The sequence below is a fragment of the Hibiscus syriacus genome, unplaced genomic scaffold (genome assembly GCF_006381635.1).
Source record: "Hibiscus syriacus cultivar Baekdansim isolate YM2019G1 unplaced genomic scaffold, ASM638163v2 tig00110480_pilon, whole genome shotgun sequence".
NCBI lineage: Eukaryota > Viridiplantae > Streptophyta > Magnoliopsida > Malvales > Malvaceae > Hibiscus > Hibiscus syriacus.
Genome location: NW_024062756.1, coordinates 223,703 through 241,928, shown reverse-complemented (window position 1 = coordinate 241,928; position 18,226 = coordinate 223,703). Strand labels below are relative to the sequence as shown.

Genomic DNA, 18,226 nt, shown 5'->3' with positions numbered 1-18,226 from the left:
ATTAAAAGGTTTAATGAAATAGTAAAATTTTATTTTAACTCCTGAATTTCATATAAAATTTTAATTATAGATTTTTTTTTAAATATAAAATAGTTTAATGATAAATTTGTAATTTAACCTTCGTAGAATTTTTATTATTAAATGACAGAAGAATAATATTTTTGAAGAAAAAAAATTTAAGGGTATTTTAGTTCAAAACGCCGGTAATCCAACAATACCTAAGGAAATTGAGGTAATGATATTTCCGGTAATATACTCCAAAAAATCTACTATTGGTAATCTTACATTACCAAGAATGAGATTCTCGACTAACCAAAAGGGAGAATGTGGATTTCATTCCCATGAAATCTCATATTCCCATCCATACGCCCCTTAAAGTGTGTTTAGTCCCCGTTTGGTTGGCCGGGAATGTCATTCCCGGTAATCTTACATTACCAATAGTGGATTTTTTTGGGTATATTACCTGGACTGTCATTACCCCTTTCCTTAGGTATTGTTGAATTACCAGTATTTTGGACTAAAATACCTTTAAAAAAATTTTCTTTCAAAAATATTTTTATTCTGTCATTAAATAATAAAAATTATACGAAGATTAAATTATAAATTTATCTTTAAACTATTTTAGATTTACAAAAAAAAATCTATAATTAAAATATTATATGAAGTTCAGGGATTAAAATAAAATTTTACCATTTCATTAAATCTTTTTATATTTTTAATTTTATAAAAAAAAATTATATAAATTTTATAAATTTAATTTTTTAAAGAAAATATATAAATATTTTACAATTTGTTAAAAAAATAAATATATAATAAGGATAATTTAGTCAAATATACATTCTAATAATTTTTTATTTATTTAACCAAACACAATAATCTTACATTCCTGCTAAACCTACCAAACACAAAATATAACATTATCAGTAATCATATTTCCTGATAATATTTTATTCTCATTGATAATCTCATATTCCGTGAACTAAAAGCAGTATATTTTCTTTGTAAGCATGTACTTGTGTAGCAAAAAATGAATGAAGAAAGATACAGTTTTTCCTTATTATTGTTCTTAGTTTTACTGGTTTTCCATTACGTATCAAGGACTCAGATTGTCTTATCAAGTTCCTCTCAAGCAAGGACTCCGATTTTCTCATCAGGTTCCTCTCAAGTGAGCTTATGTGATCGGAGAGTTCTTTCCATATTCCCGTCATTAGAGATGTTTGAAGCTGGAACTCGTCGAAAGTTTGATGAGTTAACTCTGTCAACTCGCTCGGATTGGGGATCGACCCCATGGTGAACTTCTTTCTGTTTTCGTTGAACTCGTCCGGTGACTTAGTCGCTGAGACCAAAGGAAAGGTGAAAGAAGAAATCAGAAACCCTATAAATGGAGGAACAAAGAAAGGTAAAAGCCTAAGCAGATGATAACGTGGATCTTTGAGAATAGAACACGTGTAGTGGCCACTGGAAATTGAAATAATGGTTAAATTCTTGTCTCTAGCTTGCACCTCCAGTGTACAAGATAACAAGTGCGCACTGAGTTTGATTGTTATGTTTTCCTAAAGCATGCTTTTAAATTGCTAAAACTATCTGAAATTTATTTAATTTGCCCAGTGATTTTTTTCAAAATGTTTAATTAAGTTAATGATTAAAGATTAAAATATTTTAATTAATTTAATTTTAAACAAAATAGTTCAATTATTAATTGAATTAACTGTTTGAATATCTCTAAATAAGATAAAATATTTTTAAATATTAGATTTAATTACCTTTTAAGTCTTAACTTTGAACCTAAACAAATTAAATTTTTGGCCCTTCTCATTTTTGTGGATTCAGTTGTTTTATAAGTCTCTAAATTTTAATATCAAGAAAATTAATTCTAACCCCCTACTTTCTTAGTACAATTGCTTTATAAGTTTAGTTTTTAAATTAAATAAAATTAAACATTAATCTATCATTTGTTTGGTTTAAATATTTTTAAAGCCTTTTCACTTTCAAAATTAAATAAATTAGATTCTAAATCCTGCCTTCTTAATTTTAACTTAATGATGTAACAATCAAATTTTAGCCATCATTTTGTTACTATTTATATTTATCCCCAAAAAGTATAGCTTATATCTTAATTCAGTTCCTGCATGTCAATACAAATATCGATTTAAGAATTTTTAAGTTTAAATAGTAATTATACAACCTATTATTTATATGAAAGTACTACTACTAAATATAATTCATTCTAATATTTTAAGACGACAGAAACAATTATTCTGAACTTTCAATGGGGTAATTACATAATACAACCAAAAAGGTAAAGGATTTCATTGGGACTGGGGGACGCTGCCCTCGATGTAAATCCGATTCTTGATCACACACATTATGTTCCTCGCGAAAACCCGATACATCTTCGAGACAATCCATTTTTGAGTTAGTTTCCATCTCAGGGGAAGCCGGCTTTGCTAATTTGTCCCAGGACTCATCGTCTTCAAGTGTAGTTTCCTTGATCCACACACATGCTTCGAGTTCATCGGAAATGCTACGTTAACAACATGATGAACATCATCACTCATCGTATCACTCCCTTTTAGAGGATTGACTGTTATGTTCATCAGGAGAAGTCTGATACCTTTTTCATTTCCATCTCTGTAGTCTCTTTAACTGCAAGCTTAGTTTTGACATCAACATTGTTGCCTGCGTCAACAGCTTCCATATCACACTCTTCACGGGATAGGATATTTTCCTCGATAGCAGAGTCTGATGTTGTTTTATTTCCCTGGTCTACTGCATTATAGTCCATAGAGGTAGTGACGTTTGCACTGTTCGAAGCAGATTCGGTTGCGTTATTCCCTGACCGTGAATCAGTCCTATCATCGGATTGTCAATCTTCAGCAGGATAATCCAGTCCTGCCTTATTCTGCACCTCATGCGCGTCATGGCTTGGGCTAGGGTTAGCATCATATTTAATACCCGCCCTAGATACATTCATCGTGTCCCCTGTTTGATAATTCGCAAGTGTAGTTTCGTCATTAGGTTCCAGGGATGCATCTGAGGAACCTCTGGTTCCACAAGTATCATTTACAGATACATTTGGACATTGGGAATCTGAATCTGTAACTCTAGTTTCACCATTTATCCGACCAGAATGATTCAAATCACCATCCGTTTCATTCCCAGATGAAGAACCAGGTTTAGATCCGTTAGCCACCTCAGCTGTGATTTGCTCATTTGTTATTGGCTCAGTTTGCTTAGCACCTACAGGGACAGATTTTGAGAAGGTTAAGAACAGCAAATAAAACACAATGGAAAACAATTGGAAACAATTGGAAACAATTGCACCAATTAAAACCTGTGTCAGACGTCGTGTTTTCGAGCTTCGGCAGAAACTTCTGCAGCATATCTATACCCAGGAAGACCAACATATTCATGGACCTCATTTCTTGCTTAACCGACTCCTTTAGAGCAGTGAAACCAAAAACCCCAGTCCATGTAGGCGTAACTTCAGCAATTGCAGGGATGACTAGTTTGTGAACCTTCAGAGAACAGAGAACCTTCAGCAAAACAAAAGAAAGAACAAAATCAGTGATGCAAGGAACAATCGAGTTATGCGTAAGGCTAACAAGATATACACACACTAACATAAATATATATATATACAATCCTTCCTCACAGCTTACCGACTCAATAGCACAGAAAAGCCGTCGGAACATTCCCTGATGCCTGTATGTGTGGCGTGTGCCAATGAATGGCATCTCTGCTAGTTGAATTCCATGGAACCTACATATGGCAATAAGATATCAAATTAGTTAGCATTTATTTAAATGATAGATAATCCAGATGAGTGCACCAAATCCACCCAACCAGTAATATCTACTCGAAGAAGTCAGGTCAGCATGTTTTGTTAGGTGATTCTGGTCTTCACTATATTTGTCCGACATAATTATTGATCCAACCAAAGATAACTAACTGCAAGAGGGGGAAAAGGAAACAGCATATCGATGCCTAAATGTTATTTACCTGATTGATGCTGCAGAAATTATTTCATCGCCTCTCTCCAAAATAGCCGTGTAAAAGCCACTATAATTCAGCCGGTTGAAGTTTGATCTTTAAAGAAAAAAACAGCAAATTGCAACCAGTTAAGATATTTGATTTTCAAAAGAAAATATTACGCCACAGTAACTACAACAAAGTATAATCCAGGAAAGGAATAGACAACAGAAGAATCACCAAGCAGAAAATGAGAAAGGATAAAAAGATTAGCCCAAATCATAACGAAGCAAGAGTTAAATGTAATTATAAACCATTGAACAAAATATATCAACACCACTAAATATGAAATTTATCCCTCGGATCCTTTAGAAAACTGTTATAAGATATATATATATAAATGCATCACTATCGAACAGTTCTCTGAAAGCATATCATAATCTGAAAAGAAAGGTAATAAAAATATATATCAAACATAGTCTAAATAAACATAGTGGGAAAAAATCAAAGACCTCAGGATAAAGTAAACAAAAATCCATTTCACAAATTAGAACGAGAGTAACAATTAACATCAAGAAACGAAAAGAAAAAAAAAAGAGTGACCTGCTAGACAAGGACTACTATGAAGAAACTAATAAAACCAACGTCCTTTAAAACTCAGCAACCAAATGCTTACCCACAATTATAAACGACATTATTTACCAAGTTGATCCCACTCCTCCTGTCAACAATGGGCAAAAAGCATTCATCCATCACAGAGAGAGCAACAGCTAGTTTAGAATTGCATTCCACTCTTTGTGGAAGCCCTCTGGCAAATATATCTGAATCTGCATCTGTTCTTCGAATAAGAGACCATGAAAATCCTCCTCCTACTTCATGTTTGACCCCTAGATACTTCTGTAAATGTTCAAAGAGCTGTAGAAACAACAAAGATATTTCTTAATGTTTCACATATCAAATGGCATAATCAACAATCAAGCAGAAAACCCATATGCAAACGGCAAACCTTCATGAACTATTTATGTTTAACAACATCATGGTTAAATAGTGGACACCACATACAAATAAAGTTCCATTGCCAATAGGATTCATAGTAATATTTTAGTTAGCCACAACGATAGCAACAAATGCCAATACCATCATGTCATGAATAAACCAAAGTTTCTTTCTGAGAAACACCATTGCCTTTTCAACATTTTGATGAAAAATAGGTTTAACATCTCTCAGAGATGGTATACAAAGGGCATGATTGCTTCTATAGTAGATAGATTTTCCCCCATTTTCTTGGTTTACATCAAGTCACAATATTCAGCATTCCAACAAAAGAAAAAATATATCTTACCCCTCTGCATGTTATCCCACAAAAAGGAAGAACTAAACCGTTGGAATCAATATGAATCTCATCTGTCACTTTGGTGCATGATTCATGGTCTGTAAACGTAAAAGGATCAGAATATTTCTAAAAAAAATCAAGACGAGGAAACTACATGGCAACTTCAAACTTCAAAGAATTAAGAACACCAAAAAGAAGAGAATGCGTACATCTTTTCTCGCATAGGTTGCAAGTGAGAAGGACACAATCAGTTACATCATCCTCTTGAGCAATGCCGCTGCCGTTACCACAAAATTTGCATATACAATTTGGACAGTGCCAATCACCAGCTGGTAGAAACTGTAAAAGTGTATATAAGAAAGCTAAGTGAAGCCATTAAGCAGCATGGTTAACAAATTCAAAATATATATTTTTCAGATAGTAACTACTCTAACCAGAGTAAACTTCATCTTTTGGAAGGCAATTAAAAGCCAATGGTTTCAGGTCATCAAAACATAAGACAAAGCAATTAATATATCTAACAGTCATAGTTGAAAATTTCTTGATGGAGGCCGCATTAAGCCACTGAAAAACCATTTCTAACATTAAAATCCAAAACACTGCTGATATTAACTCAGAGGGCAGGTTCTAAGAACAGTCAACAAGGAGAAAACATTCGGGGAAAGTAATGTCTTCTAAAAGTTATAGAAAGGAAAGTGGCATAAGCCTTCACTTGTCACGCAAATTACATGTCCAACTGCTAATTAGAGGACTCTTCAAGATTGCTCTTAAATTTGATTTGGCTCTAAACAAATTTAGGGATCCCAATCCATAAATCAATCCAGAGGTCTACAAGGAAAACTTACAGGAAAAGAAGAAAATAAGAGAGACTCACAGCCATTTATAAATGTAAAAATTACGCAGAAGTACCTCTATATTTAGGCAACTCTGATGAAATGTTGAGGGGCAACTGTCACAACAAATCAGATCCCCCCCATCTCCACAAATGCCACAGGTGTCATCATTCGGGTCATCACCATTTACATCTACAGAATGAAAACCAATCTGCTCAGACTCAACTTGTCTGTTCCATGCATCTATTTCGCACTGAAGGAGAGAAACACCAGTATCCAAATATATATTCTGAAATGGCTGTCGCAATTTGCTTCCAGCATGAATCTCAAATTTGGAAACTGTAAGGATTTTACTACAACAACCACAGTGAATTCCATCCCCTGTGATCCAACCCTCTAGCATCACTTTTGTTCGCCTACGGTTCATATACTGCACCTTTTGGCTCAACTGCACAACCTCAGAATCAATCAGCCACGCAAGCAGTGTTCTTTTCCCATAATATGGAACAAAGTCATCACCCTCTGAACTCGCACCCACATTAGAGCCACGAACCAACAAGGTGCATCTGCCAAGTTTTCTACTTTTTCTTCCATGAATATGACGAGAATTGGATATAGAGGATGGTTTTTCATAGCTATCATGCACCTGGAGAGACTTTTGACCTTTTGCATATCCACTGAAGGCATGGTTATCATTCATCCTATGTTTCATTGACTTACCCTTCATGAAGGAACTTAGTTTCTCTTCATGACTCAAGCCATCCATACTCTCATCTTCATGCCTGGTACTTGAAGATTTCCTACTGACAGGTTCTTGAGCATCCTCACTGCCACTTTCATCTTTTCGGTTTTTTTTCGTCTTCTTTCCTGTTTTCCTTGTTAATTGGCTGAGTACTTCATTTGATAATGGAGTAAATGCAGGACCATCGCCAGATGGTTTGCGCACATTGTCCTTGTCTAGCTGCTTTTGAAGTGCATCATATGCCTTGATGATGGACCAGTATGCGGTTCCAGCTGGGTTGATGTACACTGCATCCAAGTAATCCCTGTTCCTCCTTGGTCTATAATCTATTGTCCAGCCTGCTTCCTGAAGCATCTCCCGTATTCTTTCACGTAATTTCTGTTTCTCTGTGCCACATCCACGCCTATTTTTTCCTTCTTTGATTCTGGTAGGCTGAAGCTGCTCAACTTGATCTTTCTCCTCTTTGTTACTTACCTTCTTTTTCCGGTTAGAAGTTTCTTTATCCTTTCGTCGTAGCTTCAGAGATGTATCGCTGTCCTCTGAATTAGAGTCAGAGATCATATTCTTCGTAGTTGTTGGTGTCTTTAGCAGATTCATTTTCTTTTTCTCTTTCCTACCAAATGAAACAGGCTTCTCAAGAACTTCTGTATCAGAGTACACTGATGAACAGGCATGCATGTTTCTCCGAACTCTATCATCAATCCTTGAACCACTCCGGCCTTCCTCAACTTCCAAGTGATCACAATTTTTCAAAGGCTCACCAACCTTTTTTTTCTTGTTCACCATTACCTTCAAAACACCATTTTTGCCCTGAACCCTGATGGGTTCATCTGAATCAGCCATATACCTCTCCCTCAACAACGGATAATGCATCAGAGTGCCATCCCTATCCTTCCTAAACATGTTTCTATCATCATGATCTCCCCGACTCATCCCTTCAGTTTTATCTAAGTACAAATTCTTCTTCTTCTTCTTCTTCTCAGGAAAAGCATATCTTCTAGGACCACTCTCATATTCTCTCTCAATACTCATCCGACCAACTGCAGGCATCGAACCAGACAGTCTCCTCCTGCCAACCTCTTCCCCACCATAACCAAATCTGCTCCTTCTCATAATCATATCCTCTTCAAGTCCATCGTACTCATCAAAGTCAAACACCTCTAACCTACTTTTCTTACTCTCACTTAAATCCTCCCCGTTCCAACCAAATAAGCCTTTGTCAGTTGGCCTCACTCTCTCCTCCCTATTCCTCTTCCTACCTATTTCACTCTCTTCATAAGCAGCTAAACCATTACAAACTTGAATTGTTTCCGGCCCAGCACGCCTTCGAGGTGGCATAACTAGCTCATCGCTAGAACCCGAATCACTCATACTCATCCTAGACCTCCTCTTGTATGTTTTAGGCTCGTAAATGGACCCGGCTCCACCCGAACCATCCCCTTTCTTCCTCACAATCAAACACCCCGAATGGCTCCTATTCTTCACCGCACCCGAATGCTCACCAGATCTCAGTCGCTCTTCCATCGAAACCAAACCGAAAAAAGATAAACTTAAATTCCTATTATTTTCCTCAAATAATCACAAATTCAAAACAAAATCCGTTAAAAACAGAAGAATAAAACCTAAATCTCTCTGATCAACCAGATCTGTAGTGACAAACTCGCAGAATAAAAAAAGATAGTGAAAAAACAGACTGAATTAATATATTCTTTTCTAAAAAATTGTTTAAATGATTCAAACGAGATAATGTCTTGGATGAAAAGTGATAACTCGCTGTAGACAAAATACGGTTACCTTTCCCGGCAATTCGCCGGCGATAACTGACGCAATTCTCCGACGAAGAAAACGAGAGGAAAAAAGTGGAGGAAGAATCCAAGGGGGAGAGAGACGGAGGGAAACATATATATGCTTCGGCTTTGGATTATATAAAATTAAAAGAAATAACAAAGGAAAACAAATCCCAAAGCTGCTGTGAAATTGGTTATATTTAATTAAATTATGATTAACACTACTACTATTTATTTGTCTTTATTTTTTATAGTTTAATATAAAAATATCTAAATTATACTGTTTTTTAAGTATTGTGTAAAAATTTTTTGATTAATCAAGATTTTTAATGTTACAAAAATTATTATTTTTGGTGTCTAGCCTATAATGATAATTAAAAAGTTCTATTAAAAGATACATGTCACATTTAAATAATTTTAAAGAATTTTTTTTTTAAATCTCTAATTTCTTTAAAATTACAAAAAATACCTCTAATCTACCATAAGCAGTGCCCCTCCTCCCTGTCGTTCTGCAAACGCCCCTCCTAGCAGCATTCAATTTTGAAAACTCCACTCTCTCAAAAAAAAAAAAAAAAAACTTGAAAACTCCATTCTTGTGTGAACACCACCCGAAATTAAATCCTAAATTGAATATCCCCATCCAACTGTGAACACAACCACCTGAGTTCCCAAACTGAATGCCCCTCGCGTTGCTATTCAAGTAAAATTGAGATTAAAATTAGGATTAGGGATTTAGGGTTTTAGGTATTTAAGGGTAGACGATGATAGGTGGATGAATGTCAACCGACAGCAACTGTAACCATTGGTTCGTCAGGTTAGAATCGACGTAAAAACGATAAGTGCATCAAATAATATGGGTTTAGGGATTGAAATTAATTTTTTAATGTTTGGATATTTTTAGATTTAAGATAACTTTAGGATTTTTTTTCAAAAATTATATATTTTAATTTTTTAAATAAAAATTTAAAAATTCTATAAATGTGACTCGTGTCGGATATCATAATTTTTCAACAGATGTTACAGATTAGACATAAAAAATGATAATGTTTATAATATTAAACATATGAATTTAAGAAAAGTTTAATTTAGTCCGCAATTAGATTTTTTTACTCAAATTAGTTTTAAAAATTGATGATTTTTAAATTTATATTTAATTTTCAAATAACGAAACACGCTCCAAAAAGTAGCGAGTGAAATTCTTTTTAGACCAATCTGAAATATTTTGTCTAATTCAAGGACTAAATGTTTTTTATCCCTTTCGTTTTGGTTGTTTAATAGAAGAGTCGGGGGCCTCGGGGCAGTATGGTACGTCGCCGTTTGTTCACAAATCAGATAGGGCCCACGATTTCCGTCTGCTTACGTACAATTCGTGTTATTCATTTTTACTGTTTGACAGAACCTTTATTGTTATTATAGTTGTTTTCAATACTTTTTTTCAGATTAATCAAATTATTATTTATATATGGTTTTGTTAATAAAAAAATATGGTTTTGTTATTTTTTTTTAAAAAAAGTTTATACATTTTTAAAATATTGATTAAAGAGATATATAAAGAAATATGTTTAATATATTTTTATTTTATTATAAATTAATTATATAAAATCTCAAATAAAATGAATGTTGATAATTCCTGTACTTTTATAATTTGGGTTGGAAAAAACCATAAATTTAAACTCGAGTTGAAGAAAAAATAATAATTTTGTATAAATTGGAAATCAATTTAGAATAAGAGTCATAATTTAATGATACAATTAAAATATTCAAAAGTTTGTGGGTATATTTCAAATGAGTCATAAATTAAAAATAAAATTAAAACATTCAATTGTTTTTAAATTAATTTAGAATGATGGTCATACGATCAAATTAACTCAAAAGGTTAATTTTTTTCTAAACACTTACGATAATTACATCATACAATCAAAAGTTAAGGATTTCAGTGATTTGACTTCGACTCTTGATCATTCATACATACTATGGTCCTTGGAATAAACCCGAATGATCTTTGTGAAGATCCGATATTGATTAATTTTCCATCTCTATTGCGCTGGGATTTCTCGGGGGAAGCCGGCTTTGCTAATCCGTCCCGGAATCAGAATCCACGTGTTTGTTCTCTCTAATCAAGACTCAAAATTCGAAGTTCATCGGACACAGCTGCATTGTCTACTCGATGAACATAAGTACTCGTAGTGCTTCCTTTAGAAGATTGACTGTTATGTTCATCAGGAGAATCTAATACTGTATTCTTCATTTAGAAGGTTGACTGGTATGTTCCGCAGTGTCTTCAACTGTGAGCTTAGTTTTAAAATTAGAAGCAGCACCGATATTGTTATCTTCTTTGACAGCTTCCGGATCACCATCTTCTCGGAATCGAGTACTTCTATTGATGGCAGAGTCTGATATTGCTGTCTTTCCGTCATTATAGTCCGTAGAGGTAGTGGTATTTTCACTGTCAGAAGCAGATCCGGTTGCCTTGTCCCCTGACCGTGAATCGGTCCCATCGTCAGACTGATTATCTTCAGCGGGATAATCCAATCCTGCCTTAATCTGCATCTCAAGTGCATCGTGGCGAGAGCTAGGGTTTGCATCATACTTACTATCCAGCCCTAATACATTCCTCGAGTCTGCTGCTTGATAGTTGGCGAGTGTAGTTTCGTCATTAGGTTTCGGGGATTTATCCGAAGAATCACTGTTTCCACAAGTATCATTTACAGAAACATTTGGACATTGGGAATCTGAATCAGCAGCTGCAGTTTCACCATTTATTCGACTAGAATGATGAAAAACACCATCATCGTACTCTTGAGTATCAATCCCAGATGAAGAATCGGGTTCAGATCCGCTAGCTACCCGGGGTGTGATATTGCCATTAGATCTTGGTGCAGCACCTACAGGAGCAAATTTTGTGAAGTTAAGAACAGTAAATAAACATAATGAAAATATGGCAACAATTGTATTAACTAAAACCTGCATCAGTCATCAAGTTCGCTTGCGTGTTTTCTAGCTTCAGCAGAACCTTCTGCAGCATCGGTATACACGGGAAGACCAGCATATTCATGGACCTCATTTCTTGCCTAACTGATTCCTCTAGAGCAGTGAAACCAAAAACTGCAGTCCATGTATGCGTAAGTTCAGGAATTGCAGGGATGACTAGTTTGTGAACCTTGACAGAACAAAGAACCTTAAGAGAAAAAAAGAATAAACTGCAGAATTGGTAAACAGTTATTTGAATGATAGATAAACCAGATGCATTCATCAAATTCACCGTTTAGTGATTCTTGATCTTCACTATGTTTGGCAATTTTATAAATCCAACCGAAGATAAATAACACTGAGGAAAGGTGAAGCATACAGATGCCAGAACGTTAATTACCTGATTGATGCTGCAGAAATTATTTCATCGCCTCTCTCCAGAATAGCAGTGTAGAATCCAGAATAGTTCAGTCGGTTGAAGTTTGATCTTTAAAGATAAAAAGTAGAAAAATTACAAACAGTTGAATAAAATAATATCAAACACTGCTTAAATAAGAAATTTATCCCTCAGAACCTTTAGAAAACTGTTATATAATATATAGAACTAATGCATACAATCAATATCCGACAGTTCTCTGAAAGCAAAACCATAAGCTGACCAGAAATGTAATTAAAAAAAATCATAATGTGAATACAGAAACATTCTGTTCAACCAAACCCAGAAATACCTCTTCATACTAAATATCAAAGATCAAAGGATGAAATAAACAAAAATCCATTTCACAAATTAGAACAAGACTAATGATTAACATCGAGATTTGAGAGACAGAAAAATTGTGCGATCAGCTAAACAAGCACTACTATGGAGAAACTAAAAGACAAACATCCTTCAAAATTCAGCAAACGAAATGCTTACCCACAGTTATAAAGGACGTTATTTACCAAGTTGATCCCACTTCTCCTGTCAAGGATTGGCAAAAAGCATTCATTCAGCACAGTCATTGCAACAGCTAGTTTAGAATTGCATTCCACCCTTCGTGAAAGCCCTCCGGCAAATATATCTGAATCTGCATCTGTTCTTTGAATAAGAGACCATGAAAATCCTCCTTCTAGTTCATGTTTGACCCCTAGATACTTCTGTAAATGCTCAAAGAGCTGTAGAAACAACAAAAATATTTCTTAACGTGTGCCTTCACATGTTTAAACATAGTGCCTTCAAAGACAAGCTGTGAACCAGAACAAAAATGCATAGAAACAAGCAGAAAGAACACCGATTTTTATTCGGGGAAAATAAAAATTGAGAAACTAGGACGGCACAATCTGTTATAGCATCCTCTTGAACAATGCCGCTGCAATTACCACAAAATTTGCATATACAATATGGACATTGCCATTCACCCTCTGGTAGAAACTGCAAAAGTGTATATAAAAGCTAAGTGAAGCCACTAAGCAGCATTGCTAACAAGAACAATCCAAGTTTGTGTTTGACCACTAAGCAGTATAAGTCAACAAGTAGAAAAGGCCAAAAAAGCAAACTTTCAACCAGGAGTACAAATTCAAAACATTTTGTTTTTCTAAAATAGTAATACTGTAAGGAGGATAAACTATTTTCACCTCATCTTTTGGAAGGCAATTAAAAACCAATGGCTTTCTGGTCATCAAAACATAAGACAGAAAAAAATTAATATATCTAACAGTCAATGTTGATTTTTATTTTTAATGGAGCAGCATTACGCCACTGATAAACATGTCTTGCATTAAATCCAGAACATTGCTGATACCAACTCAGGGAGCAGGTCCTAAGAACAGTCGGCTAGGAGAAAACATTCAAAAAGGGGTATGTCTTCTAATATTTGCAGAAAAGAAAGAGACCCATGCATTCACATGTAACATAAATTACATGTCCAACTGTTAGTCAAAGGACACTTCAGAATGCCCTTCAATTCAATTTGGCTCTAATAGAATTTAGGAATCCCTAAACATAAGCTCAATAGTTAAAACCTTCGAAAGAAGGTAACATTCTGCTTAGACAAAGAAATTGTATTAACTAACAACATATTTAGATTAAACTCTGGTCATTAACTCCATTCAATTAACACAACCGCTATTTCTCACAAGGAAGCAAGAAGAGAGTTTCCCTAAGGCTGTTGGGGGGGGGATTGACCTAGAAGTCTTTAAAACTTACAGGGCAAAAAAGCAAACATGAGAGACTGACCACCATTTAAAACATTATACAGCAGGTGCAAAAATTATGCAGAAGTACCTCTATATTGAGGCAGTTCTGGTGAAATGTTGAGGGACAACTGTCACAACATATCAGATCCCCACCATCTCCACAAATGCCACAAACATAGTCATTAGGGTCATCACCATTTACATCTACAGAATGAAAACCAATATCCACAGACTCTACTTGTCTGTTCCATGCATCTATTTGGCACTGAAGAAGAGAAACACCAGTATCCAAAAATATATTCTGAAATGGTTGTCGCAATTTGCTTCCAGCATGAATCTCAAATTTTGAAACCGTTAGGATTTTACTACAACAACCACAGTGGATTCCATCCCTTGTGATCCAGCCCTCTAGCATCACTTCTGTTCGCCTACGCTTCATATACAGCACCTTTTGGCTCAAGTGGACAGCCCCAGAATCAATCAGCCAGGCAAGCAGTGTTCTTTTCCCATAATATGGAACAAAGTATTCACTCTCCGAACTCGCATCCACATTAGAACCGCGGACCAACAAGGTGCATCTGCCAAGTTTTGTACTTTTTCTTCCATGAACACGATGAGAATTGGACATAGAGGGTGGTTTTTCGTAGCTATCATGCATGTGGAGAGAACTTTGGCCTTTTGCATTTCCACTGAAGGCATCATTGTCATTCATCCTAGATTTAGATGACTTACCCTTCATGAAGGAACTTTTCTCTTCATGACTCAAGCTATCCATACTCTCTTCTTCATGCCTGGTACTTGTAGATTTCCTAGCAACAGGTTCTTGAGCATTCTCACTGCCACTTTCATCTTTTTGCTTATGTTTCATCTCCCTTTTCATCTTCTTTCCTATTTTCCTTGTTAATTGGCCAAGTACTTCATCCGATAATGGGGTAAATGCAGGACCATCGCCAAAGGGTTTGCGCTCATTGTCCTCATCTAGCTGCTTTTGAAGTGCATCATATGCCTTGATGATGGACCAGTACGCAGTTCCAGCAGGGTTGATGTACACTGCATCCAAGTAATCCCTGTTCCTCCTTGGTCTATAATCTATTGTCCAACCTGCTTCCTGAAGCATCCCCCTTATTCGTTCCCGTAATTTCTGTTTTTCTGTGCCACATCCACGCCTAACCTTTCCTTCTTTGCTTCTGGTAGGCTGAAGCTGCTCAACTTGAGCTTTCTCCTCTTTGCTATTAACCCTCTTTGTTGGGTTAGAACCTTTAGTATGCTTTGGTTGCAGCTTCGGAGATGTACCGCTGTTCTCTGAATCAGAGTCAGATACCTTATTCTTCTTAGTTGTTGGTGTCATTAGAAAACTCTTATTCTTTTTCTCTTTCCTGCCAAATGAAACAGGCTTCTCAAGAACTTCTGTCTCAGAGTACAATGATGGATGAACATACAAGTTCCTCCTAATTGCATCATCAATCCTTGAACCAACCTGGCCTTCCTCAACTTCCAAGTGATCAAAATTTTTCAAAGGCTCGCCAAACTTCTTTCTCTTGTTCACCATTACCTTCAAAACACCATTTTTTCCCTGAACCCTGATGGGTTTATCTGAATCAGCCATATACCTCTCCCACAACAACTGATAATGCATTGGAGTGCCATCCCTATCCTTCCTAAACCTGTTTCTATCATCATCATCACCCTGACTCATCCCTTCACTTTGATCAAAGTACAAATTCTTCTTCTTCTTCTTCTCATTAAAAACATGCATGCTTGGACCACTACAGTATTCCCTCTCAATACTCATTCGAGTAATCGCAGGCATTGAACCCAACAATTGCCTCCCACTTACATTGTCTCCACCATAATCAAATCCGTTCCTTCTCATAATCATATCCTCATCAAATCCATCATATTCATTAACGTCAAACACATCTAACCTATTCCTCTTACTCCAACTCAAATCCTCATCATTCCAACCAATGAAACCTTCCTCACATGGCGTTATCCTCTCCTCCCTATTCCTCTTCCTTCCAATTTCACTCTCTTCATAAACAGCTAAACCATTAGAAACCTGAAACGTTTCCGGCCCAACCCTCCTTCGAGGTGGCATTACTAGCTCATCGCTAGAACCTGAATCACTCATAATCATCCTATACCTCTTTTTATCTGTTTTAGACCCATAAATCCAACGGGCCCCTGTGGACCCGGCTCCAACTGAACCATCCCCTTTCTTCCTCACGATCAAACACCACAACTGGCTCCTATTCTTCACCACAATCCCCGAATGCTCACCAAATCTCAATCGTTCATCCATCAAAACCAGACATGCAAAAAAAAACTAAATTCCTATTATTTTCTTCAAATTCATCACAAATTAAAACAAAATCCGTTAAAAAGGAAGAACAAAACCTAAATCTCTCTCTACCACCAGACCTGTGGTGAAAAATTCCCAGAAAAAAAAATAAAAGAAAAAGTGAAAAACAGACTGAATAAATACAATTTTTTATAAAAAAAAATGTCTAAAATTTTCAAACGAGATAATGTCTTGCGCGAAGAGTGATACCTCGTTATTGATCAAATGCAGTTTCATTTAACCGGCAATTAGCCGGCGATAGCTGACACAATTTCCCGGCGAAGAAAACGAGGGGAGAAAATTGGGGGGGGGGGACAGAGAAACAGAGAAATATATATACTTCGGCTTTGAATTATATGTAATTTTTTAAAAAAAATACAAATACAAATTAGATTATATATATTATTTGGTATTTTATTATGAACCAAAGCCAGCAGAGCAAAATCCAACAAGGAAAGCCAGCTCTTAAGATGAGTCATATTGAAGATACAGAGGATTTGAGCGAGAGAAGTGAGCCAATGACGTTGCAAGACTTTATAATCGTTTTAATGTAACGGCTTGGTTTATATGAAGTAAATTATAAATTTTATCACTCAATTTTTTTTTTACTTTTTTAATTTTTGAAGTTTAATTTTTTAAATTTACTTATTAAATTTTTTATTTACTCTTATTTTAATCAATTGTGTGTTAAATTATAAATACAATGATGACATAAGAATCACGTGTGTTGATTTGGATTATTTTTTATTGACATGAAATCCATGTGACATCTACACCATTTTCTTCTTTTTTTATCTTCTTCCTTCAAAGATAAAAATTTTATAATTTCATCTATGTGTTACACCGACGTTTAATTATTATTATGTGACATATTCTCTGACCATTCAAGATATTGATGAAATTGTCTTATTGTCATGTACCACTCTATTAGTTTAGATTTCACTCAAATCAATTTAAGACTCATAAAACTCAGCCATAAACTCAAAACCCATGAAATCTTAATCCAATCTAATTTATAATATACATAATTCCATCAATATGGAATCAAGATACATAGTTTGCTTCCTCTTTATCCATCTCCCCGCCATGAGGATTTATAAAAATATCTTAAATCATAGAAAAAATTAAAGAGAATTTAAAACTATGAGTTTTTTTTTCCAAAATATGAAGAAATTTCTAGGGTCATTTCATAATTTTTAAAGAAAAATGTCCAATCATAGCATTGATAAGTATTTAATAATAAAATGAAAAGAGAAAAAATTGGAGCAAATTAAAAGTTCGGTAATTGAAAATTTTTAAACTTCAAAGGCTAAAAATAGAAATAAGAAGAAAGTTAAGTGGTGCAATTTATAATTTATCCTTATAATAGAATTGCTCAAGTGACATTTTTTTCAATGACGATGTGGTATTATCTTATGACAAGTCAGTCTCACCGTTAAGTTTTTAACGGACGACCAAAATGAAACTAAAATGCAACGTTATGTATGGTTTTGAAAAAAAATAGTTAGGTGACAAAAATGGAACAAAAGTGATAGTTGAGATACTAAATATGTAGTTTACCCTTTTTTTTAAGTGTTGATGAAACTTGTTAAGGATGATGATCCATATAAGTTCAGATTACTGCAAACTAGGAAATGTATAACTCAAATCATAAGAAATTTGGGTGGTAATGATGCCTCATCAAGCCTTGGAAACATTGTTGGTCGACCAACTGTTTGATGATTTTCTACTTAAAGATTCTTCAGTCCTGACAATTTCGGTTCTTTTTCTGCCAACAACAACAACTTCACGTCCAAAAATGGAGTTACATTTGCTTGTAAAAGCCATTGCATGCCCATCCAGTAGGAATTCTGTATTCCTTACTAGATTTCATAGTTTTTTGCTCAAAGGTCCCTCCAATTATCAGTAAGGAAGATATCAAGCCGACCAATTACTCTAGTAAGATTCATCTTTCTCCTTTCACTTGAATTATTTTGATATTTAGCTCGTGGTTGATGAAATCCGGAGAGTCCGATTCGATTTAGCTAATACTTACAAAGGAATTGCTGGGAAATAGAAACACTATTCTCTACC

General features: G+C 35.1%; 1 protein-coding gene and 1 long non-coding RNA gene across 9 annotated transcripts; one reads left to right on the top strand and one right to left on the bottom strand.

Moving 5' to 3' along the window:
* Positions 1–2,728: 2,728 nt before the first annotated feature.
* Positions 2,729–16,458, bottom strand: LOC120128444 (increased DNA methylation 1-like). 8 transcript variants are annotated; one of them, XM_039146127.1, is made up of 10 exons: positions 13,849–13,852; positions 12,490–12,494; positions 6,215–7,800; positions 5,515–5,644; positions 5,315–5,403; positions 4,649–4,887; positions 4,003–4,089; positions 3,663–3,762; positions 3,335–3,536; positions 2,729–3,240 (listed from the first exon to the last, which is right to left on the bottom strand). In XM_039146127.1, exons 3-10 carry the CDS (start codon positions 7,781–7,783, stop codon positions 2,867–2,869), a joined length of 2,790 nt encoding a protein of 929 aa, XP_039002058.1. In that variant the 5' UTR covers positions 7,784–7,800; positions 12,490–12,494; positions 13,849–13,852; the 3' UTR covers positions 2,729–2,866. The 8 variants fall into 8 exon arrangements, with proteins under 8 accessions (XP_039002058.1, XP_039002055.1, XP_039002057.1 ...); XM_039146124.1 differs by lacking the exons at positions 12,490–12,494; positions 13,849–13,852 and adding an exon at positions 16,364–16,458 and having other exon boundaries at positions 6,215–8,526; XM_039146126.1 differs by lacking the exons at positions 12,490–12,494; positions 13,849–13,852 and adding an exon at positions 16,234–16,270 and having other exon boundaries at positions 6,215–8,526.
* LOC120128445 lies at positions 3,009–11,506 on the top strand. The gene is made up of 3 exons (XR_005516632.1): positions 3,009–3,098; positions 5,997–6,000; positions 11,412–11,506. It is a non-coding gene; the product is annotated as an uncharacterized LOC120128445 (long non-coding RNA).
* Positions 16,459–18,226: the final 1,768 nt, after the last annotated feature.

What these genes read in the sequence shown, in the direction of transcription:
- LOC120128444 (XM_039146119.1), bottom strand. Translation starts at nt 16,114, where the DNA reads ATGGATGAACGATTGAGATTTGGTGAGCATTCGGGGATTGTGGTGAAG. An exon ending in AGAGTTGCCTAAATATAGAG is followed by an intron (nt 5,645 to 6,214) that starts GTACTTCTGCGT and finishes ACACTTTTACAG; the next exon opens with TTTCTACCAGCTGGTGATTG. An exon ending in GTGGGATAACATGCAGAGGG is followed by an intron (nt 4,888 to 5,314) that starts GTAAGATATATT and finishes TTGTTTCTACAG; the next exon opens with CTCTTTGAACATTTACAGAA.